The 23,540-nt window shown below is 45.3% G+C and overlaps 2 protein-coding genes across 5 annotated transcripts; one reads left to right on the top strand and one right to left on the bottom strand.

Annotated features, from left to right (window-relative positions):
* The first annotated feature begins 3,356 nt into the window (after window positions 1–3,356).
* agxt2 (alanine--glyoxylate aminotransferase 2) lies at window positions 3,357–13,440 on the top strand. The gene is made up of 14 exons (XM_080017343.1): window positions 3,357–3,464; window positions 7,002–7,090; window positions 7,233–7,423; window positions 7,555–7,678; window positions 7,779–7,873; window positions 7,966–8,059; window positions 8,248–8,341; window positions 10,311–10,411; window positions 10,812–10,904; window positions 11,133–11,265; window positions 11,397–11,485; window positions 11,964–12,113; window positions 12,407–12,505; window positions 13,103–13,440. The coding sequence occupies exons 1-14, from the start codon at window positions 3,368–3,370 to the stop codon at window positions 13,202–13,204; spliced, it is 1,551 nt and encodes a 516-aa protein (XP_079873469.1). The 5' UTR covers window positions 3,357–3,367; the 3' UTR covers window positions 13,205–13,440.
* A 376-nt stretch (window positions 13,441–13,816) lies between these two features.
* dnajc21 (DnaJ heat shock protein family (Hsp40) member C21) lies at window positions 13,817–22,920 on the bottom strand. Of its 4 annotated transcripts, none has more exons than XM_080018124.1 (12): window positions 22,559–22,920; window positions 21,305–21,398; window positions 20,483–20,606; window positions 19,787–19,918; window positions 19,304–19,608; window positions 19,006–19,172; window positions 18,782–18,872; window positions 17,510–17,674; window positions 17,366–17,414; window positions 16,276–16,418; window positions 14,598–14,673; window positions 13,817–14,297 (listed from the first exon to the last, which is right to left on the bottom strand). In XM_080018124.1, the coding sequence occupies exons 1-12, from the start codon at window positions 22,653–22,655 to the stop codon at window positions 14,151–14,153; spliced, it is 1,590 nt and encodes a 529-aa protein (XP_079874250.1). In that variant the 5' UTR covers window positions 22,656–22,920; the 3' UTR covers window positions 13,817–14,150. The 4 variants fall into 4 exon arrangements, with proteins under 4 accessions (XP_079874250.1, XP_079874251.1, XP_079874252.1 ...); XM_080018125.1 differs by having other exon boundaries at window positions 16,276–16,415; XM_080018126.1 differs by having other exon boundaries at window positions 19,015–19,172.
* Window positions 22,921–23,540: the final 620 nt, after the last annotated feature.

The raw sequence follows: 23,540 nt of genomic DNA, 5'->3' as shown, positions 1-23,540 counted from the left end.
CGTCCCTTCCTGTAGACAGCTTCGGTGTCTCATTCCCAGTCCGGTCTGTTGTCCCGGTGAACGCCCAGGTACCTGTAACCCTGCGCCACCTCCAACCTCTTCTCCCAGGATGGAAATAGTGCTTAGTCCCGGTCCTCCCGAAATCCACAAGCATCTCCTTCGTCTTGGTTTCGCATTGAAGAGGCGGTGGTTGTTTCTGCACCATGCCACAAAGCGCTCCGGCATTTCCCCGTACTCGGTCTCCCGTCCACCAGCGACACACCCCGCGGCTGCAGAGTCATCCCAAAATGTCCGCAGATGACAGGACTCCTGAGTTGCATCGGAAGCCTGAGGAATGCAGGGTCTCTCGCAGCAGTGCAGGCTGGATCGTGTTGAAAGCACTGGAGAAATCAAAAAAAAAACATGACCCTCACGGTGCTCTGCCCGCTTCGTCCGGGTGAGAGCGGGCCGGCCGGAGCAGGTAGATGACGGCTGGCGTCTCCAACTCCCACCTCGGGGCGGTAGGCAAAACTGCGGCGGGTCCAGAGAGGTGCTCACCCTGAGGTGTGAGACGGGGCCAATATCGGTCTCTCCGGGACTTGATCACGATGTGCGTGTTAAGGCAAATCAACGAACCGGAGCAGGAGGTCCCAGACTCGGAGGCGACGTCGGACGAGGAGGAGGTGGGAAAGGGAGGTGAAGAACCCGCTGTTTTGACGACCCCACTCTTTATTACCAGGGGAATCACAAGTGAACGCACGCACGCACGCACGCACGCACGCACATGGGAAAGTGGCGTAGAAGCACTTGAAGGGTCATCTCGGCGATTTAACTGAAGGATGTACAGGCGGCAAATATCCCTATGTAGTAAGTAAGTAGGTCTGCAGTCATTGAGGGCAGATGGAGAGGACTTCTTAGGCTTCTTATTCAAGATTCGAGAGGTTTGTTCGTCACATACATATACACACGTTCATACATGTATGCAGTGAAATGTCTCTGCAACGCACCCGGAGATTATGCACAATAGTTACTAAACCGAACATAATAGCTAAACCTAATTCCTACCTAGCAACTAACTGAAACTAACTGATTCCTAAAACGTAATGCAGTTAGTGAATAGAATTATATAAATAAAATAAAATAAGACTCAAAAAGATAATACAAAGTGGAGGTACAAATTAGAAGGGAATAGAGTTATGTATATGGGATAGGCTATTTGTATATACAGATATATGCAGTAAAGTGTATGTAAATAAAGTGAGTATGGAGATACACAGTACAGTTTACAACAGTACGACACAGCAATACAGTAACACTGAACATAACAGCAATACAGCGCAGAATGCAGTAACCCAGAACAGTGATACAGTATGCAGTACAGTATGCTACATGCAGTCGAGTAAGGCAGTGTCAGTGTATCAGTGCTTTTTGTTAGGACCCCTGGTGAGTTCAAGGTTGACAGTCCTTATGGTTTGCGGGAAGAAACTCTGTCCTCTCTCTGTCCTCGCTGTGTGACCATGGAGGCGCTTGCCCAACCGCAGCAGCTGGAACAGTCCGTTGTCGGGGTGGTGAGGATCCTTCATGATCCTGCCGGGCTCTGCTCCTTGCACCTCCTGGTGTATAAGTCCTGCAGGGAGGCGAGGGTAGTTCCAGCGGTACGTTGGGCTGAACGCACCACCCTCTGCAGGGCCCGCCTGTCCTGAGCAGCACAGCTCCCAAACCAGGCAGTGGTGTTGCCTGTCAGGATGCTCTCCACCGCTCCAGAGCAGAAGGACTTGAGGATCCCCTCCGAGACCCTGAATTTCTTCCGCTGCCTGAGGTGGTAAAGACGCCGCCTCGCCTTTCTCACCAGAGTGTCTGCATTTAAAAGTAGGTAGGTACGGTAGGGAGGTAAGTCCTAGGAACCGAAACAAGGGCGGGATGTCCTCCGCCACACCGGAACCTTCCCCTGGCTGAGGCTGAGGTTAAAGAGGCGCTGCGGAATCTCCACATAGCTGGTCCACGCAGACCCCGGGGCTGATACCATCCGGACCCGCAGCCTTGTCCTGGTGCAGTCCATCCGGCTGCCTCGTCACCTGACTACAGGAAACAGACGGGCGGGTGGCAGAGAGGAGCTCTTTGTTTCTTCACGTGGCGGGAGGTGTTGACGGGGTTGTATTAAAGTCCACGGTGGGGGTCGGCGGGTGAGGGGAGGCACGGCGTAAGCCGGGGTCTTGTTCACCGTGGAGGAGCGAGAGGGAGGCGGCTGTGGGGGCCGAACCCGTTGCTCTGTCCAGGCTTCACCTTGAAGGCCCGTGATCCTTCTCATTCCTGACCGCACTGTCCCGCACGTTGTTCTGCTGGACCTCACTCTCCGGCTTTTGCCCGTACGCCCCCTCGCTCTCCCTCGGTCTCACTTTCAGCTCCTTCTGCACACTCCTCAGTAATTCCCCGGTCCTCGTCCCCGAAGGCTCTCTTCTTCTTATCCAGCTTTTGGTTTCAGGCTTTGGGTCTTTTTAGGTTTTTGTCAATTGGGCCTGTAGTTTGAGACCCCCGATATAAAACATCCAATTACTGCATCGACCTAAATTGAATTGCACTGCATTGTTAAATATGAGGCTGTGCGAAGAAACCGTAAAACATGAACGTCGTCCTGTTTGTGTGACTAGCCTTTAAAACACGGCTGTAAACAACAATCATCGGCATATTCACCTCAGGCGTAAACGCCCCAGGACACCAGGACTCCTACAGCTTGAGGCGCCAACAAGCACAGTACGCCACATGGGGGCAGCACTCCGGGCCTCAAAGGGCTTTCGTCCACTCTGTACATAACAATAATATTCATTCTACAATGGTTACTTCAGGGGCTTTTATTTCGAACACCCACATCAGAACAGTCTGAAGATTTAGGAGCGGTGCCACTGGCATCCCTTTAGGGGGAAAATAATGTCTGGAAACATGGACTTCCCTTCCTCTAAAATTATTTTTTTTCTTTTCTTCTTCTTCTTTGCGTATGTTGTAAAACAGGAACTTGGAGAGGATCCTCCTCCAGGGAGTGAGGCTGGCATGGCTCATAACCCAAAGCAATTGGACCCATTGATCACAATAACAAAACAATCCCCGAGGCCTGCGATTGGTATTACATATACTATATATGTTTTTTATTTGGTAGACGACTTTGTCAAATGATTTTGGATGTAGAAGAGAGGAAGGTTTCATGTTATTATTATTTTGTTGTTGTTGTTGTTGTTGTTTTTTTTGGTAGAATCGGGTTTATGATTGACTTAAAGGAGTGATCCCCATTGGCTGCAGGCCCTCCACCCAACTGGCCTCTTCCGAGGAAGAGCAGTGTGTGTGTGTGTGTGTGTGTGTGTGTGTGTGTCTGTGCGGGAACGTCCTAAAGAACACCATGCACAAGATCGCGTCCCGTCTGACCGTCCCGCAGCTCTGCACGACCGGAGAGACGCTGAGTCGGGTCGGCGTGGCCCAACTCCGCCGGCAGAGCGGTGAGTCTGGCCGACGGGAGGAGGAGCTCCGGCCCCGCGGCCGCCTCGCGGTTCTCGTGGGGCGATCGGTGTGTGTTTCGGGTGTGTGCGTGGATCGAGTTCTCTCCGCTCGTTCCTGTCCCTCTGGGGTCGGACGCCGCCGTCTGAGAGATTTCGCTTTGTTCGGGTTTTGCGGCTCCACGGCGCCGCGCCTGCCCAATGACAAACTTGGATCACACCGCTACCAAGTTTTTCTTTTTTTAGGTTTTTGTCAATTTTCAATAAAATCATATTAAAGAGCACATTAAAAAAAATCAAAAAAACATTTTAGCTCGTCAGAGTTACTATTTTTCTTTCATTGGTCCATCGACTCCAGTGCAATATTTCCTTTTCCAGTTTATTGTGGACAAACAATGACAAGAAAGTCAATCTGATTTATTTTTGTATTTTTATGTTTATTAAAAAAAAATTATAATTGCGCAGGCTGTCAAGTATTTGGGAGTTTATTGTAAAGACAATGACGTCATTATTACCGAGGATTAGTCCACATAAATTGCGGAATATGAAATTCCTGAACATCTTAAATATATTGCCGTATCGCCTCAAAGTAATCCAATCTATACCACCGTGCAAATTATTATGCAACACTTCAGTCATTCATGAAACTACGATCGAGTGCTGAATATGAATACATGTGTGTTTGAATATGATTGATTATACTAATCAATAATTGCTGGCGTCCGATAAATTCCTCATTTGGAATCTTTACAATACAGAACTACAAACAGTAGAGTTTGCAGCTATTTCTACCGCGGTCTAAAGCAAGGGGCTGGATGGAAATGTAACAGTAATAACGCTGTAGTTTTGCTGTAATCGAGTTTTTCGGACAAGCTTAGCGCCTTAGAAACGCGACGGTCAACTGCGATTGAGTTGAAACCCTTCGAGGGACGATCTGGGGAATTTTTCGGGCGCCAACTCTCCGGGAGGGAGGGAGGGAGGGAGGGAGGGAGGGAGGGAGGGAGGGAGGGCAGCCCCCCGACACGGCGCGCGTCTCGTCAGAACCGGTACGTCGCAAGCGTCTCGGGGTTTAAGTTCCACCCGAATCGAAACGGAGCAGAAATGAGCGAAAAGTCGATCGGATCTGACCCAGAGTGGCCGGACAGCCCGTGCGTCACCAACACGCCATTGTCGTGCAGAATGGACATTGGCACCGTGTCCGGTGTGCGGTGTTGGCTCCATCGCTCTGTAGTGGTAAGAGATTACAAACTCTGTGTGTGTGTGTGTGTGTGTGTGCGTGTGTGTGTGTGTGTGTGTGTGTGTGTGTGTGTGTGTGTGTGTGCGCCTCCCCTATCTGGTCGATTTCTGTGGATCAGCTCCATTGATATATCTTATCTCTTTGGTCCCCATTACTGAAGAACAAACACATTCTCATCCCACACTCGATCGTCATTTCATGCAATTGATTGAAGCGTTGGATGATAGTTTGCATGTTGGGATTAACAGTTTAAGGCGATGCGGCAATACATATTTAAGATATTCAGGAATATTCATATCCAGCAATTTGTGTGGACCGATAATCGGTGATGACGTCAGTGTCTTCGCAATAAACTCCCAAATACTTGACAGTCTGCACAAAAAAAAAAAAATGTAAATGTAAAGAAAAAAATGGAGAGGTGACAAAAATAAATCTGATTAATTTAGTCAGTATTTGTCCGCAATACACTGGAAACAAAATATTACATTCTTCTTCTTCTTCTTCTTCTTTTCTTCATCCACTTTGCCGGACTCATAAAAAAACACAAAAAAAACCCCATGAATCCACAGAAACTCGTGACCCGCGTTGAGTGGAGTCCGCTCGACTGATGCGTTCACGATCCAGGGAGGCATGGGAAAAATAGAAGCTGTGATGTTGTAAATACGGAAATACCACAACCTTTTTCGTGTTTTATGGAAACGCAACTTATTGAGAATTTGATCCAAGGAAAGACGCTCGACTGCCTCCGTAAATAAGTCATAATTGACGCGCGCGGGATCCGACGTCACCAGCCGTCACTGAGACTGTCTTTGTACTTACATACAACAAGGTAAGTTGTAACAATGACAAGGTTTGGTTTGAAATAAAAAAATAAACGGTTGTTTTTAAGGAGACGTCGTGTATAAACAGTTTCCTACAGCTAAACGTAGCATATTTAAATGAAGAGACAGAAAGTGTTAGGTATTGACGATTTCTTTCATAATAATTCTAATGACATATTAATGTTAAAGTTCCATGAATGCTGTCTGCATTACAATGTAGACAAGTAATCTATTAAACTGAATTTTCCAATGAATATATATTTCTATCATTTATAATAAATAATAATATATAATCATTGGAAAATTCAGTTCAATATTCAGCCGTCCAACAAGGATTTATCACAGATTTATCTTCCGTGTTAACTACTAAACAATACGGTGACTGACATGACCAAGTTAGAGACAATGCTACAAACGGAAAAAGAAGGTGAATAAGTTCTTTATTTAACTTTAAGATGGTTTTTTTTTACAACCACATATAACACAATGATTATAAACACTGTTGACTTTGAAAACTTCATAAAAGTTGTCCATTTCCTTTTTTAATATTACCTATGATTTCAATAATATACACTTATTGTCGTGTGATCTATATAGATACTGTGATGTTTTGTTTGATTATTTTGTCCAGATGTTTTGGACAACTGTTTAATAAGACAATTATCTGACATGTCTTGTCATTTCTTCTCCCGATTTTCCAAATGCACTCTATTTTACAAATTATAAACATAATCAGGGCTGCTATTAGTTACAAATAACTGACCTGTTGTCCCAAAAATCACAGATTATGTCACATTACACAAGATAAAAACGACGATTATGGACGAAGAAATACAGTATTGTCCTGTAGGACAAGGGAGATGAGAGTCTGAATCCGTATGGTATAATCTCTCGTTTAATGCTCGCTTAAGGAAAAATCTTCAAAATGTAATTCACAACTAACACAACTAAAATGACCCCTGTGTACCCGTGTGTCTGCATCCATTGCGCGTCTTTTTTTTTGTTTGAATCTCCTTGACATTTTTCAGCCTAAAAGTATCCACCATGACGATCATAGAACTTATAGACATGGTTGAGGTCTCCATGGAACCGGAACGTCTCACACGTGTCGTCGTCCAAGTTTGATTCGCAACCGATCTATATTTGTATCTGGAAATATTGACACAACTTTGCAAACTCACTGAGAATTGATGGACAGTGGCGTTACGTTGAGAACACAGTCACTTTGTGACATCATGAACCAACGGCATATAAATCCAGCGTCCGTCTCTTAGTGCTCGTAAAAACTGAAAAATCTTACGTTGCACAGAATCCGGAGAACTGTAATGCATATCTAACACGACTAAACTGGACCTGGTGTATTGCTGCCTGCAGCTATATTTATTATTATTATTATTATTTATAAGTAGTAGTATTATATGTATTATTATTATTATTATCATTATTGCTATTCTTCTGAAACCCTCTGCAACCTTCTCACAGGGGCATCATGTCAACAATCAGCCTTCAGATATGGATCCACAGATCGCCCAGAAATGCCTCCCTGCGACTTCAAACCAGTCGAATACAAAGTAAGAGAAAGGCCTCCGTCTTTCACCAGCAGTACTTGTTCTGCCTCTCCTTCTCGTAGATATTACCACTTCTTCTTCTTCTTCTTCTTCTTCTTCTTATTATTATTATTATTAATAATACAACACTTTGGTGTCTCTCCAGGACATTTCGAAGCAGCGGATGATGGAGATCCGCAAGCAGTTCTGCCACCCCATGACCATGAAGGTCACCTACTATAAGAAGCCGGTCTTCATCCACCAGGGCCACATGCAGTGGCTGTGGGACGTGGACGGCAGGCGCTACCTCGACATGTTCGCCGGCGTGGCCACCGTCAGCGTCGGCCACTGCCATCCGTGAGTCCCCCTCCTTCGGAGATGTTGTCCCCTTGGCGTGGTGATAAAAGGGGGGGGGGAAGCGATCGATCGTGCGTCCTAACGTTCGCCCGCCGCCCCTTCTTTGTGTCTGTGCCCCGCCCGCGCTGAAGAAAGGTGACGGCGGCCGCAGAGGAACAACTGAGGAGGCTCTGGCACACGACCAACATCTACGTCTACCCCACCCTGCACGAGTACTGCGAGAAACTGGCCTCCCGCTTCCCGGATCCTCTCAAGGTAAGAAAAAGGGGGACGGATTGACAACCGGGGATCATGAAGGAAAGATGAGCGGCAGAGCGTGACTCAGTCTGGCTCCCCCGGCCCCCGCCTCCTTCAGGTGGTCTACCTGACCAACAGCGGCTCCGAGTCCAATGACCTGGCCATCCTCATGGCCCGGCTGCACACCGGAAACTCTGACATCATTACTCTCAGGTATTTATGTTCTTCGTCACAATGCGGAGATATTTAAACACCAATAGTAAACGTGGCGAAGACGCTTCATACCTGCTGCCCGTGGCTTCCAGGGGGTCCTACCATGGTGGCAGCCCGCAGACCATGGGGCTGACCTCCAACACGGCGTACAAATATCCCATCACCAACGGCTTCGGCTGCACCAACGTACGTACAAACACGGAACTGAGCACGCGCTAAACGAATAACGATCTCTGTTCGGGTAAATAAGATTGTCGTGGTGAATAGAGGCGCCCGGTCGCCGCCAAGTGTTTTTACCCTGCGGCAGTTCTGTGGTTGCCTACGGGATGGGGGAGGGGGGATTCCACTGACTGTTGTTTGTGTGGGACGCGTAGACCATGTGTCCCGACGTGTTCCGAGGTCCGTGGGGAGGAAGCCGCTGCAGGGACTCTCCCGTGCAGGCCGCCAGAGACTGCGGCTGTGCCCAAGGTACGCTGTGTCTTTGACCTCAATTTCCCTCTCTTTATCTCTTTTTATCTCTCTTCTACCTACCACACACACACACACACACACACACACACACACACACACACACACACACACACACACACACACACACACACACACACACACACACACGGTAGGTTATAATACATTATAATAAGGCCTGGGTTGAAAAAATAGCTCACCTTTTCTTTAACCATATATACATATTTTTAGAGTATTTCAGAGCGATGATCTGGATTGCCCCCGTTCCGTGCGCGTCAGCTGGAGCGACTCCCTCAATACTGGATCGATTCCAACAATTCCGGTGCCAACCGCTCGGGTCAACTCCTAAAGATCAGGAACTCGGGTTCAAACATGACCGGAGTTTTCCTTTGACTGGCCGGTTGGGGCTCGTTTCAACCCTCTCCCAAATCACACAAGACCCGAAAAGTCCCACCGGAAACACCTGCTGTGTTCATGTGGACGACTCTTCTTCTATTTTCTCATCTCTCCATAATTCCAAAAGTAATAATTAATGAAGGGTCGGGGGCACTTCAGTCTGAAAACGCTGTCAACGCTAAGAATAGTGTTTAAGTCGAAGTCAAAGTCCTTGACTGTAGATGATTGACTTATTTCCTTCTTTTTTTTTTTTTTTTACTTATTTCCAACCTTTCCACTTTTTCAGAAAATATTAGAACGAGGGAAGTTGTTCCTCTATAGCGGCCTGGACAAAGTGCTATTAGTCAGATAAGAAGGAAAATGACGGAGCTGCGCTCTCTGCACAATGGTTTGCAAACTGTATTTTCAAAAAAAATTGAATTTTCCCTTGATTTCTTATAGTGTGAAGATAAAATAAGAAAAAATACTCAATGGTTCAAATTGTGGAGATAACCTGCCATCCGTGCTGTCGAAAAGGCGATATTCAAGATGTGGAATGAAAATGACATTAGATTTAATACAGGGAATTGATATGAAATGAATTTTGTGGACCTTATAATTGAAAAGAAACCAAAACACTGAAATAACACTGAAGTTATGAAAACAAATAATGTGCCAAAAATTAAAAAAAAGGGGATGCATCCTGGATGACAGTCTCATTCATCCTGGGTAATTAAGCTAAAATATGATATATTATATACTCTAAAATATTGACAATATGCTGTTTTTGCCATGGATTTCTATTTTCCTCTATCTTCATCATCATGGATCGTGCATGAAAATGAGGCTTTTATTGATGCACGATTCATGCACGAGGGTGATCACTTCAGTCAAGATACCGGCACGCCTGCTATTCTCGCCATCACCGTGGACGCGCGGTGGCGCAATATCGTCAACCTCCCTCACTTTAACTCAAAGGATCAGTGAACAAAATGGGACTTCCTTTGTCCCACTCAGTCTGCACGCCCGATCGCCATGATTTATTTATGTTTTGTAGTCAACACACAGTCAAGACATGTCAAGAGGAAAACAAGGAGGCTTACCCGCAAGGTTTGGATTGAATGCATGTGTTTGTTATGGGCTGGTTTGTTGACACCGGGGCCCTGGCGTTTGATGTCTTAGTTGTTCTGAGAAACTATTGATCGGTGTGTGATGGTTAACTTCCACCGTTGTTGATGAGGACTCATGGCATGGCGTGCTCTGCTTTTGATTCATTGCTCGTACCGTGGTCGTTAACTGATTATTACACCGTATATATACGATGTGCTGACTGCTGACGTACAAAGTCAGCAGAGCAGGAAGTAGGCCTCCATGCCTGCAGCTTTGAATGTTTCTTTGCACCGAGGGTCACCGTCAAGTCCTCTCCTTTGAGGCATGTGCGAGTGCCCCTCCCCAAAAGACTCCTTTCTCCCATTGTGATAAGACAAAGCATCTCTGTAAGAGATAAAAGCTCGGTCCTTAAAGTAAATGGACCTATTCAGCTCAGCTGCTCGCGGCTTCCATCTATTCATGTTTTGCTTCCCCCCCCTCGTAGGTCAATGCATGGCGAACGATCAGTATATTGGGCAGCTGAAAGAGACGTTTGCGACCAGTGTTTCAAGTCAAATCGCGGGTTTCTTTGCGGAACCGATTCAGGTACAATGTGTCCCATGTTCTCTCTTATATTTACATTTATATATTTACATTTTCTGTTAATTATGGCCTGATAGTACAAGATGTGGATGACAAATAACGAATGCTATTTTGTTCTCCGGTCTGTTAACACCATGCTTTTAAATTGACATTTGATCTCTTTTACGGAATGTAAGGAGGTAGATACATTTTTTCAATGCCACCTTCTATTAATTTTTGGTAATTAAACATTGTTTTGCACAACAAACGTTTGAGCTTTGGATGTACATTTAAATGTTTGATTCGAAGCAAAATCATTACTTCACACACACACAACCCGAAATGGAGGTTCTCGAGAATTCCTGTATCTAATAAAGACGCTGTCTCTTAACGTAATGGCCTGTAATGTAACTGCCTCACACAGGGGGTGGGAGGAGCTGTACAATACCCCAAAAACTACCTGAAAGAGGCTTACAAACTGGTGAGGGAGAGAGGTGGGCTCTGCATTGCAGATGAGGTAAGAAACATTTTTAATAGTCATTTTGTATAGAAAATATTTTAAGCCGTCTTTCGAAGAATCACGCATACTTTGGTAGAAGACGACACTTTTTTGTGACTGGTTTCCAATAACATCTCCTCGAGTTTACTTGTTCTTTGCATAAAGATTCTTCTCTGATGTTGGCATCAAATAATGTATGAAGGTGAGAATTGGAAGTGGCTGTTGAATCCGCTTGCTGTGGGACAGGTCCAGACTGGATTCGGGCGAACGGGAAGCCACTTCTGGGGTTTCCAAGGTCATGACGTAATACCCGACATGGTGACCATGGCGAAGGGCATCGCCAATGGGTTTCCTATGGGAGCGGTCGTCACAACCCCAGGTGAGACTGAACCACAACACGCCGCCACCGTCACCGTTTTCTAAGTGACTAGTACATTTGTTTTTTTGGGGGGTGGGGAAAGTTTGTTTCATACTAAAACTCTGTCATATATATTTACACTTTTACTATAGAGATTGCCGCCTCCTTCACCAAGGGATTTCATTTCAATACATTCGGAGGGAACCCGATGGCCTGTGCCATCGGTTCATCTGTGCTGGACGTACGTTTTGTCACTTTCCATCATGTCATTCGTAGAAATAAAAGGTTAATTGACGATAAGGTTTTTAAAAGGGGCTAGAAAAAAAAATAGAAATACATGCATTTACTGTTTTTTATTTTGTAAAAAAATATGTATTTGGTTTATGCACGCATTTCTTGAAAAGACACTGATTTTTGACAGTTTGTCAAAAAAAAAAGGCCTTCTGAGGGTCTACAACAGTCACGTCACCTTACTTTTACACCTTTAGGCCACTAAACGAATTAACTGGACGACGTGTTTTCAAATTGAGCAAACGTTATATTTTTCTTTTTATATGTCCTTTCACATCTAGTGTATTTTAAATGGGAATTGATACAAGATTATTTTAATTTGGCCAAATATGATTTCATTTCTATTTCAATGCACGACCACGCCAGGAGACGTTTAATGGAATGGTTGCGAGATTGGATCTGGCCTTTATCGATTTACCCCCAAACAGACGATCGAAGAGGACGGCACGCAGCAGATCAGCCACGACGTGGGCACCCATCTGCTGACCGGGCTGGCCAAACTCAGAGACAAGTACGAAATCGTCGGTGACGTCCGTGGCAAAGGCCTGCAGATCGGTGTGGAAATGGTGAAAGAAAAGGTATCTTTCAAGATGGGCCAAAAGTTGATGTTCCCTGTTTGCGCGCACACACACATACCCCACCCACCGCTCTGTGGGGCAGGGTCCAGGAGGCCAGTTAACCATTAGCCCGTAGCAGCAAGTTACTCTCCTGTCCAGCACAGAATGCCATGTTTGTCAATCATTTTTGGGTGTTTGTATCTAAAGATAATATGTATTAATAGATTGTTAATATGATAGCTGTCGAAAGGCCTTCTCTTTCTCTCGCTCTCTCGCGATCTTTGACCTGACTTTGAGTCCTCCGCCCCTTACAGGCCAGCAAAGAACCGCTGCCCCCCGCGGACATGAGTGAAATCTTCGAGGACACGAAGGACATGGGGGTTCTCATCGGCAAAGGAGGGTTGTACGGACAGGTGAGAGAACACGCTCCTCTCTATCCATACACAGGTGCACTGTGATGAAATGAAATTAATTCTCAGCAACTAATTCAATACTTGTTTCTTCGACTTCAATTCATTTTCACCAGGGACTTGCACCGCTTACTAATCAAGGGTTCCACATATTATCAGCGCCATTTCCCCCCCCCCCCTTAAGTGTTTTTTAAATGCCATTGCATCTCCAAAGCAGGAAAATAAAAACTTATGTCAAGAAGTACTCTAAATTATAATATGACACATCAATCCTTGTCACAATATGAACGCTTCTTTTCAAATGTGATCGAATCGGCATGACGGCCGTTCAGCGCCACCTGCTGGTTCAAATCTACAGTGTCTCCCTTCGTCACTAATTGAACAAATGGCAAGGTCCTGACCCAACACTGCGCAACGCCCGAGCCGATAGTGAAGTCACGCAGGCTTCCCGGCCTTTTTATTTGTATTTTTTTTTATAAATTGCGCGGCGGGTCTCAAAACGTACATTACAAATCAAACCGAGAACCACTGAGGAGCCGCTGCCAGTTGATACGCCCGGACATCTCTGACCGGTGCCTCTTTGTTTCCCTGCTCCCCAAGACGTTCCGGATCAAGCCTCCCATGTGCATCACGAGAGAGGACACCGATTTCTTCCTGGACGTGTTCGACAGATCCCTTCAGAACTACGTGGCCAGAAGATGAGTGGAGGTGGCGGCTGCAATACCAGTGTCAGTCTGCGCCGTATATCAAGATTTGCTTGATATACTTGATATAAAAAATAAAGCTGCTTAAAGTGGATACATTCATACTAAGCAGCCATTGATTTTTCCAAGTATAATTTTGTAATTTTATAATAATTTTAATCCGTGAGCATCATTTGACCGTATAGACAAATAAATCCTTGTAAACAGATTTTTAACAGCGACTTGTGTCGTTACTGTAGTCGTGCAGTCTCTGAACCGTCCTGCTGCGGGGATTAAAACTTCACTTTAATCGTCATTTTCCTTAATTGTACGAGCCTTGTTTTGTCGCGGTAAACGCAGCGAAGCTGAAAAAAACGGCTTCACCGCTGATGTGCCAAAGGGAGCATCACCCACTGTGGTTGTGACGGGTCAAGAGATTCATTCCTTGCCTACAGGTTGTGGTGTAAACCATAGCGTCAGTGTCCTTCCCATCTTGAAAAGGAGGGTTGTTTCTAGGTTTTGCCCAAGACGCCGCGGCAAGTTTCTCAATAATAATAATAAAGCGCGGAGGCGAGGCCGTGCCGTGAACTGAGAATGAACCCAAGACAAAAAACAACCCAGACAACAGGGATGCGGTGCAGCGGATGGTTGCATAGTGTTTTACTTGCGCATGTTCACCGTTGCCCCGGTCGGGTGCTGCTGGAAAACAACTGGTATGAAAGGAGGAGGGTACGCGGTGGTGTTATTATCATTTAAAAAAGGTAAAATATTCTTTACCCGACAACACACGTCTCGCTGAACTCTGAAAGTCCTCCACCCAGATTCAGGAAATGCTTTAAAACAAAAAACAAAAAACAAAAAAAAAAAAAGCTTCTTCGAAGCTCATTTCTTCATTCTGACGTAAAACGGTTAAATTTTTTTTCCTTAAAATGTCAGTGAACCTGGGACGCAGGTCCTGAGCGACGCTATCTGGGCTTCTTCTTGTCTTTCCTGCTTTTGCCGGCGGAGCCCTGCGCGGCGGTGGCGTGGCCGGTGGCCTTCAGGTGGTCGAACAGCTTGTTCCTCGTGGAGAACTCGGCGTCGCACGTCACGCAGCGCGGGCAAACCTCCTTCTGCGGAGCCAAAGGGGGGTATTATGGGGGTGTTGAGGGCGCGCTCCACGGCGCTCGGGGGTCACGTAACTTCACAAGCGCCGTTAGTGCTAGAAACGTCTTATACAGGATGAAGTGGAAATGAATGACGCACACGGAACAGGACAAAAATAATTGCGTGCAGCCGTCTTGACGAGTACAAGGACGTAATAATAAAAAAATAAAAAAACCTGACAACGATTAAAAAAACTCTATTAAGCCAAGTTCACTGCACCCCAGGATGGAATCAGTGATTTGGATAACAGCGGGTACTGGAGTTACCTCAGGGATGTTCTCCGCTCTGTTTGTGTTGGTGTTCTTCTTCTTGCCTCCTTTTTTGCCTTGTTCCTTCCCTGAACTGATGGAGCACAGTGTGAACAATGGTGAGAAGATTGGACCTTTCTCATTCTCCAACACACGGTGCTTCATCACTGTATGCAATGCGGGGGTTGCTCTATTTAAAAGCAAAGCCCTACCCTGTAATTAATTTATTTTCCTTTGATCGACACATGATGTAACTATTTCAAATAACAAGTTGTTTTTCCCGTGGCGAGATCACGCCCCAGATACCAATACATTTGCACGTTGAGAGCACATACTGATATTTAACCGAGTGTAGTACGTCACCCCGGTACTTTTCACATACAATGGTTTCAGACATATCACCGACCAATTTGTGTCATTATATTAACCGATCAGCCACAACATTAAAAGCACTGACATGTGAAGTGAAAAACATTGATCATCTCATTTAGTCAGTCAGTTCTTGAAGTTGATGTGTTGGAAGCAGGAAAAATGGACAAGCATAAAGAGCGACTTTGACAAGGACCAAATTGTGACGGCTAGACGACTGGGTCAGAGCATCGCCAAAACAGCAGGTCTTGTGGGGAGTTCTCCAGGGCTTCATTTGGGCCAGATCCCCCCGGAACATGTTCCGGGATCTCCAAGATTGGATTCGGCACCTCCGCACAAGCCCCGCGTTTCCCCAAACAAAACAAATAGTTTTCAGATTATTATTATTTTTTTTTTTTAGGTCTGTACCTGACTCAAGAATTTTTGTCAGTCGAATCGGATTCGCACCCGTCTACCTCTCCGACGGTACGGACGCTCGCGATGGGCACGCCAGAACAGCGTTTTTATTTGACATCTATGTCCGGCGTGGGATGATTCACACCTAAATATATTTATAATTCCCCTTATTTATAACTCCACAGTGAAATGTTATCCCTGTGCATTTTGGAAGCTTCTGTTTTATCCTGTTATTGTAATGGACACTGACAAAGAAACGAGCGCTCCAATCTCAGCCGACTAACGGGTTTCCAACTGGTGATTCTACCTGCTGACTGTCAGGCGGCGGTCCTGTTATCTTAGACTTACCTTTCCTAATTGAGTGAAACCTAAAAAGCCCCGTGCTTCCCGTGCTGTGTCACGCATGGCAGCTTACTAAAAAGTGAATGCTGCTATGATGGAAAGGTGTCACACAACACACGGTGCGTCACAGCTTGCTGTGTATGGGGCTGTGTAGCCGCAGACCGGTCAGAGTGTCCATGATGACCCCTGTCCACCTCAGAAAACACCTACAATGGGCACGTGAGCATCAGAACTGGACATGAACATGGAGCAATGGAAGAAGGTGGCCTGCTCTGATCCACATCATCATGTGGACGGGCGGGGTTGGGGTCCGATCCGATGGAGCATCTGTGGGATGTGCTGGAACAACAAGCCTGATCCATGGAGGCCCCACCTCACAACTTCCAGGACTTAAAGGATCTGCTGCTAACGTCTTGGTGCATATAGCACAGGACACCTTCAGAGGTCTTGTGTGGTCCATGCCTCCACGGGTCAGAGCTGTTTTGGCGGCACGTGGGGGAGCTACACAATATTAGTGCTGGTTTTAATGTTGTGGCTGATCGGTGTGTATCCATACATATTGCCATTGCGGACACAGCACAGCTCTCACCTCTTGGCCTCTGTGGATGGAAGCACCTGCTCTTCAGACTCTTCAAACTCCTTGGAGTCAGCCGGCATCTCGGGAACTTCCTCAAAACTCGGTGGGGTGGGCTCTGCTGGCTCGGCCACCTCCTCTTCCTCAGGAGCACTCTGCTTTGGAAGACCATAAAGGATTTACACACACGCACACACACACACACACACACACACACACACACACAGTAGTAAATGGAAATAAAAAAATTACAATATAATGTACCGGCGAGAATTGCATGCACCTGGCGGGAGCTTGCCGGTAGTTTCCATTTGAGCTGTGCGCACACCCCCGCGAGGTGCATGCCGTTCTCGGCGGGCGGGAAGAACTCAGCACAGCACCAGTACACATACAATTCACAAGAGCGGCTATTTAAGGTGGGGAAAAAAAATACAAAAAAAACTCCGGGGTGCCTCTCTTTTGTCAGCGAAATGGTAGTTTGATCTAAATGGTTTGGTATTCTTTTAGGTTTTGTTACCTTGTACTGCTATATACTGTATATTTTTTTAAATAGGGAAATTTGTTTGGGTTGTGCTGTTCAGTAACATAAGTCATAAATAAAATAGTAAAAATAGTAAATAATAAATAATAATAATTAATCGTGATAACATCGTGATCCTGCCTGAATAAAAATTGAGATATATTTTTGCCATATCGCCCACCCCTACTTCTAAAAACCTATTTCTAGTCCCAAATAGGAGGTCATCTTTGAATGTACTCAATACAGATATTTACAATAACAAATATACATTAAATAAGAAACTCACAGATTTCCATACTATTACTACTAGGATTGCTTCTATTGACATGCAATACCAATGCTGGAGTTTCAGTCGTTATGTTCTTGGAAATGGTCATAGTCCAGGGGTGAAGATAGAGGCGGAATAATGTTGAATTTTGGGTGTAATCGGCGCCAGAATATCAAAGATGAATTCCAATATTTCATTCTTTGGCAGTTGTTATCGTGTATAGCTATCGAAAAATAATGCATGGTACGACAGGGTGAATTATCCCTTAGATATACATATAAACACACTTCCATTAATAATTAAGTCAACATACTCACATTTACTATTTTCTGTTGTTTCTTTTTCCTCTTTTGTTTTTTGGATAGCCTGGGAGATTGAGTGGATTATATCAGATTACATCATTTATTATCAGCCCTGATAAGGATCCACTTCTTATACAGCTGTTCTCATGAGCTACAAACTTCTGTCTGGGTCCCTCTTCCTCCTCCTCTTCCTCTCCCTCCGGATCTTCTCCTTGATTCGCTTCTTCAGAGTTTAAATTCAGTAGCTGCTCATCGCCCTCCAGCTGCTGCCGTAATAACGACACCATCTCCTTGTGCTTTTTGGATTTTTCGTGGTTCTTCATGCTGTTAAAACAAACAAAACAAATCTATCAGAAGTTAAACCAAATGTGTTTAGAGATAGATTAAAATGACTTTGCAGAGTTTACCCAAATGCCCAATATTGTAAAGTGGTAATCCGTAAGATCGTTTTGCCAAAGAATCCCACATCTGATACTTTGATTTTTAGTCATGTATTTTATGTGCTCTTCTATTCAGGCTCCAGACTAACTTAGTCCACTAGAAAGACGGATGCTCCCTACGGAACGTTTTAGGAGCACCAGCGCAGAGAGCACACACACACACACACACACACACACACACACACACACACACACACACACACACACACACACACACACACACACACACACACACACACACACACACACACACACACACACACACACACACACACACACACACACATTATTCATGTAATTTGCATGCAAAATAGGTAATAAGATAAGAATAACAAACAAACATGGAAGAGAACATCGGCAAATATGCAGTTAAATGTAATGCTCATTCCATTTGGGACTCTGGTACTACAAGGTAAACATGGAAATAAACGTGTCATTTTGCCGCAAATGTCGTTCACAAAAATTTGATAAGGTTCAATTTTATGGAGTGTGTACATGGAAGAAGAAAATGATGGGCTTAATTTGATGTAGACTAGCTTAAGGCGTGCCATTCCCAAACATAACATTTTGGCCAACTTGACCTCTAAATGAAACCACTCATTTACCCATCTGGAAAGCAGTGGGGATATAAAAAAGGAAACTGTAATTTGATATCAAAATCTTCTGGGAAGCGCTTAATGGGAATGACAGGTGGTAGAAGACATGTTGTACAACCAGTGTGCAAAGGTCTAAAAGAACGACTCATTCAAGGGGAGTCTATACGACGACAATTGTGTGGAAATAGCAATTACCAGGGAAATAAAATGAGCATCCTCCTGAAAGTAGTAAAACTAAACTGGAATTTAATCTGACCACCTTGAATCAGAGACAACTTGGATAAGATCACATTTATGCTCCACGAACATTATGCCAAAACACTATCCATCTCTATCTTTCACAATGTATGACTCAAATGTTACTGTCATTACACTTACTGTCAAAAGCTACTCACGCTTTGTCAGATTTGAAGGATTTATCACAAGCTGGACAGTACAGGTCATCATAGTAGTCGATCAGTTCCTCCTCACCGGGTCGCACTGCGTCTGGGAAGCCCCACAAAGCCACGACAGTAAACAACGACAAAATTCGGCTGCTAGAGTTACGAGATTCGACTGAGAATTTAAATCCGTCATGTAGGCGAGTCCCAAAACCCGCACGCGGACCATTTACACGGACCTCCCCCACCTTTGTCACGCTTGTCTTGTGCATCCGCGTCCTGATCCTCTTCCTCACTTTCGGAGGCATCTCCAAACTCCTCCCCGTACTGAGCTTCCATCTGCTGCAGCTCCTTCTCCAGTTCAGACATGGCCGTCCAGCTCTGCTCCTGGTACTCCTCTGCAAGCCTGTAACGTCGATTTTAATAACACGGGACGGGGCCTGTGTTACTTGAGTCCATTTTTGCACAATTTCATTTGTATCTTTAACATCAGCATTTTGTTCATGATTGTGCCGCCCCAGCCCCAGCCCCACTCACTTGGCCCGGCTGAGTTTCTGTTGACGCCTCAGCTCCTCGGCCTTCTTGGCCTTCTCTGCATTCTGCTCCTCCACCAGCAGTTTGTGCGCCTGCACCCTGCGGTCGCGCTTGCGCACGTAGGCCACCAGCTGCCGCACCAGCTCGTTGCGCTCCTTGCGAGCCTTGTCCCTGGTCTTCTTGTTCTCCTTCTCCATGGCCCTCTTCTCCCAGCGGTTGGAGGCCTGCCTCGTGTCGTAGTCTTCCTTCCAGGCAAAGTTCTTCTGCGTGCAGAAGCTCTGCCAGTACCCGTAGAACAGGTGCACCACCTGGGCGGCGGGGGTGGAGTAAATAACCAGGTAAGGATACTGCAATAAACATTGAATAAATAGGGTCTACCATGCAATTGGACTGGGAATCATATTTGAAAGCCAGAGATTTGGTCTGGTATAATGATTTACAGCCGCAACCTGTCGCACAGCCTGTTTGGGTAGTGCGCTGGCTCACCGTGTCGTAGTCGCTCTGGGAGTCTCCGAAGGGTGGGAACTCATGTTCCTCGGTGTCCTCGTCCTTCTTGCTGTGCTCCATCTCCTCTTTCACAATGGCCTCAAACACGTTGCGGTAGACTACATAAAAGCCCTGATGAGTGAGAGCAAAAGTGTAGAGACCAGGATAGATAGTTAGAAGGGAGGGTCAGGAAAAGGCTAAAGATCAGTGTGTTAAAAAATAAGAACTTCTATTCATATTTAGGTGTGTGTAGCATAATAATCGTCTTCTAACCACCAAATAAAAACAAGAATGCATTTTCAATTTTTAAATGGTTTGCCGTATTATTGCGTGAATATCGTCAGATCTACGTGAATATCCACATTATCTACATTGTGTATATTTAGCAGTTGAAAGATTGTTACAAACGCTAACAGATCCCGGCCTTGCTAAGGATATTTATACATGAATATACATAAACAGAGAGAAACAGAGTGCAGCTTTCACAGCAGATCAGACATGTGAAACTTTTGATCAAAAAAGGACAAGAAAAATTCCCAGGTTAAACTCTTTTCCAGCCCAAATGAAATAAAATAAAAACACTCCCAACGGAGAAGGTGAATGGTGGGACACACACACACACACACACACACACACACACACACACACACACACACACACACACACACACACACACACACACACACACACACACACCTTCTCATCATCTCCATAGCCAGAGTAGCAGGTAACGGTGAAGTACTGGAGGATGTCAATGCTGTCATCCTGGTAATCTCCACTCAATCCTCCTTTCAGCAGAGCATCCCTGTGGTTGTCATACCTTCCACACAGCACGGGACAGAGGGACAAGTAAAGACAAGGCCCAAATAGAGACAAGGCACAACAACACCTATACGCTCTCAGAAAACTACACGTGTATATATATATATATATATATGAGAGAGAGCTGCATATCCGCTGATCCGCCACAACATTAAAACCACCGGCCTAATATTGTGTGTTTTGGCCCATCGAGGCATGGACTCCACAAGACCTCTGAAGGTCAAAGTCGCTCAGATCCTTACGCTTGTCCATTTTTCCTGCCTCCAACACATCAACTTCAAGAACTAAACCGTTCACTCGCTGCCCAATACATCCCACCCCTTGACAGGTGCCGTTGGAACAAGATCAGCAATGTTGTTCACTTCACCGGTCAGTGGTTTTAATGTTGTGGTGGATGGTGTATAGTCTACAATATATGTCCCCATTAAAGACAACCAGCATCTGTGTCACAGGAGCAAAGATTGTTGTTTTTTTTTTTTAAATATGTGCCTTCTTTAGGAGGCGTGTTGACTCAGTGGTCAGTTAACTCCTCATTTTGGTGTTTTCGGATAAGATCCACAACTTCAACCTGGTACCAGACCGTTATTAGACAGTCACATTGGCCCATCGCTACCTCAGCTGGTCATGGAAGGCCCTGGGTGCCATTTACTTTGCGCCGAACCTCCGCGCACAAACCCGCCGGGAACGCCATTTTACCAAGCTCTTTCCTGGGGATCGCTCAGAACTTCGTAGGCCGCCTGGATGAGCTTGAAATGCTCGGCCGCCTCCTCGGCTTTGTCCAAGTTCTTGTCTGGGAAATGGAAAAAGAGAAAACGGGCATCGCCGTCACACGCTACTTCGACTGCGGAGACTGTGTGGTCCGTCGCGTCGTCTTCCTTCGAACGCTCGAGCTCATTCATCACGCACACATTTGCTGAAGGCGCCGCGACAGCTCAGATGTGATAAGTCCTTCCAATGTTTTATTAACCGACGTTATGGAGCCACTGTGTACTACATTATTACCAGACAGACAGACAGGCAGACAGATAGATAGATAGATAGATAGACAGACAGATAGACAGATAGATATAGATAGATAGATGATATATAGACAGTTAGACAGACAGACAGACAGATAGATAGATAGATAGATAGATAGATAGATAGATAGACAGATAGATAGATACAGATAGATATAGATAGATAGATGATATATAGACAGTTAGACAGACAGACAGACAGATAGATAGATAGATAGATAGATAGATAGATAGACAGACAGATAGACAGATAGACAGATAGACAGATAGGTAGATAGACAGTTAGACAGATAGATACAGATAGACAGATAGATAGATAGATAGATACAGATAGACAGACAGATAGATAGATAGATAGATAGACATACAGATAGACAGATAGATAGATAGATAGATAGACAGTTAGACAGATAGATACAGATAGACAGATAGATAGATAGATAGATAGATAGATACAGACAGACAGACAGACAGATAGACAGATAGATAGATAGATAGACAGACAGACAGACAGACAGACAGACAGACAGATAGATAGATAGATAGACATACAGATAGACAGATAGATAGATAGACAGTTAGACAGATAGATAGATAGACAGATAGATAGATAGATAGATAGATACAGATAGATACAGACAGACAGACAGATAGATAGATAGATAGATAGATAGATAGATAGATAGATAGATAGATAGACAGATAGATAGATAGATAGATAGATAGACAGATAGACAGATAGATAGATAGATAGATAGATAGACAGATAGATAGATAGACAGATAGATATACAGACAGACAGACAGACAGACAGACAGACAGACAGACAGATAGATAGATAGATAGATAGATAGATAGATAGATAGATAGCACATTCAGCGGCCACGTGTGTGTGTAGTACATATACATTATATGTATGGCTATGGCTTACCAGGATGCCATTTTAATGCCGATTTGCGATAGGCTTTCTTCAGATCGTCGTCTCCCGCGTCTCGTTTCACGCCCAAAACCTCATAGTGACACTTCATAGTGAATTAGTGAACGAGGTCGGTCGGTCGGTCCGGTTGTGGTCACAGTAGCAACGCGCTCCACGCTTTTTTCGGAGCAGGGCTACCGGTTAAATTAGCATCGGATGCTAGCTCCGGCTACCTCCAAGCTACACCGCCGCTTACCCCGTCCTGGCTCGATCGGGCGCGTTGATCACACCATCGGTGCTTTTTAACATCGCAAGTCACAGCCGTCGCATTGAAAAGCCACGGACCCCCATTCACGAACCGCGACGCTTGGCGCAGCGCGTCCTCTCGGCTCGAAGCGGCGAATCGCGTCACGACGGTGACGTCGGGCTGTGCCGTGGCCCCGCGATAGGACGCGCGTCACTTCGTGGGCGTCGCGCTGCGTTCCCACGGCGTGCGCGAAATCGGCGAGTCGGGTGTTCCCCCCCCCCCCCCCCCACTTTCCCCGAATGGGTCACATTGCGTTCCGCGGTGTAAGTTGCGTGCGAACGTATGTATATTGCATAACTACATTTGACATTTTGTCGAATCAGGTTTAAAAAACAGAAAAGAGTCGTTCGTGCGATCGTGTGACATGGCTTTTTGAGAACAGCGTTGAGCCATTAACGGTTTAAAACGGTTGATTTAACCCTCATTATACTTTGCATGAAAGGGTTTTGACTGATGTTGCTTAAAAATTAAACGACTCGTAATTTCGGCGTAAAAGCAAAAGTAGATCCCTCCGACAACAAAAACAAAAGGTCCGGCACAGGGCCACGTGAAGACACAACACAAGTACATTCACAGTATTTAAACATGTTGCGCTTCCTATGTTGTATGTATCTCACACGGGGGGGGATCAAGACCAGACAACAAGCTACAACCATCACAACTAGCTTTATATTTTTCATCCCTTCATCA

This window comes from Zeus faber (genome assembly GCF_960531495.2).
Source record: "Zeus faber genome assembly, chromosome: 17".
In the NCBI taxonomy this organism is placed as follows: domain Eukaryota; kingdom Metazoa; phylum Chordata; class Actinopteri; order Zeiformes; family Zeidae; genus Zeus; species Zeus faber.
This window is presented reverse-complemented; position numbering and strand designations above follow the sequence as displayed.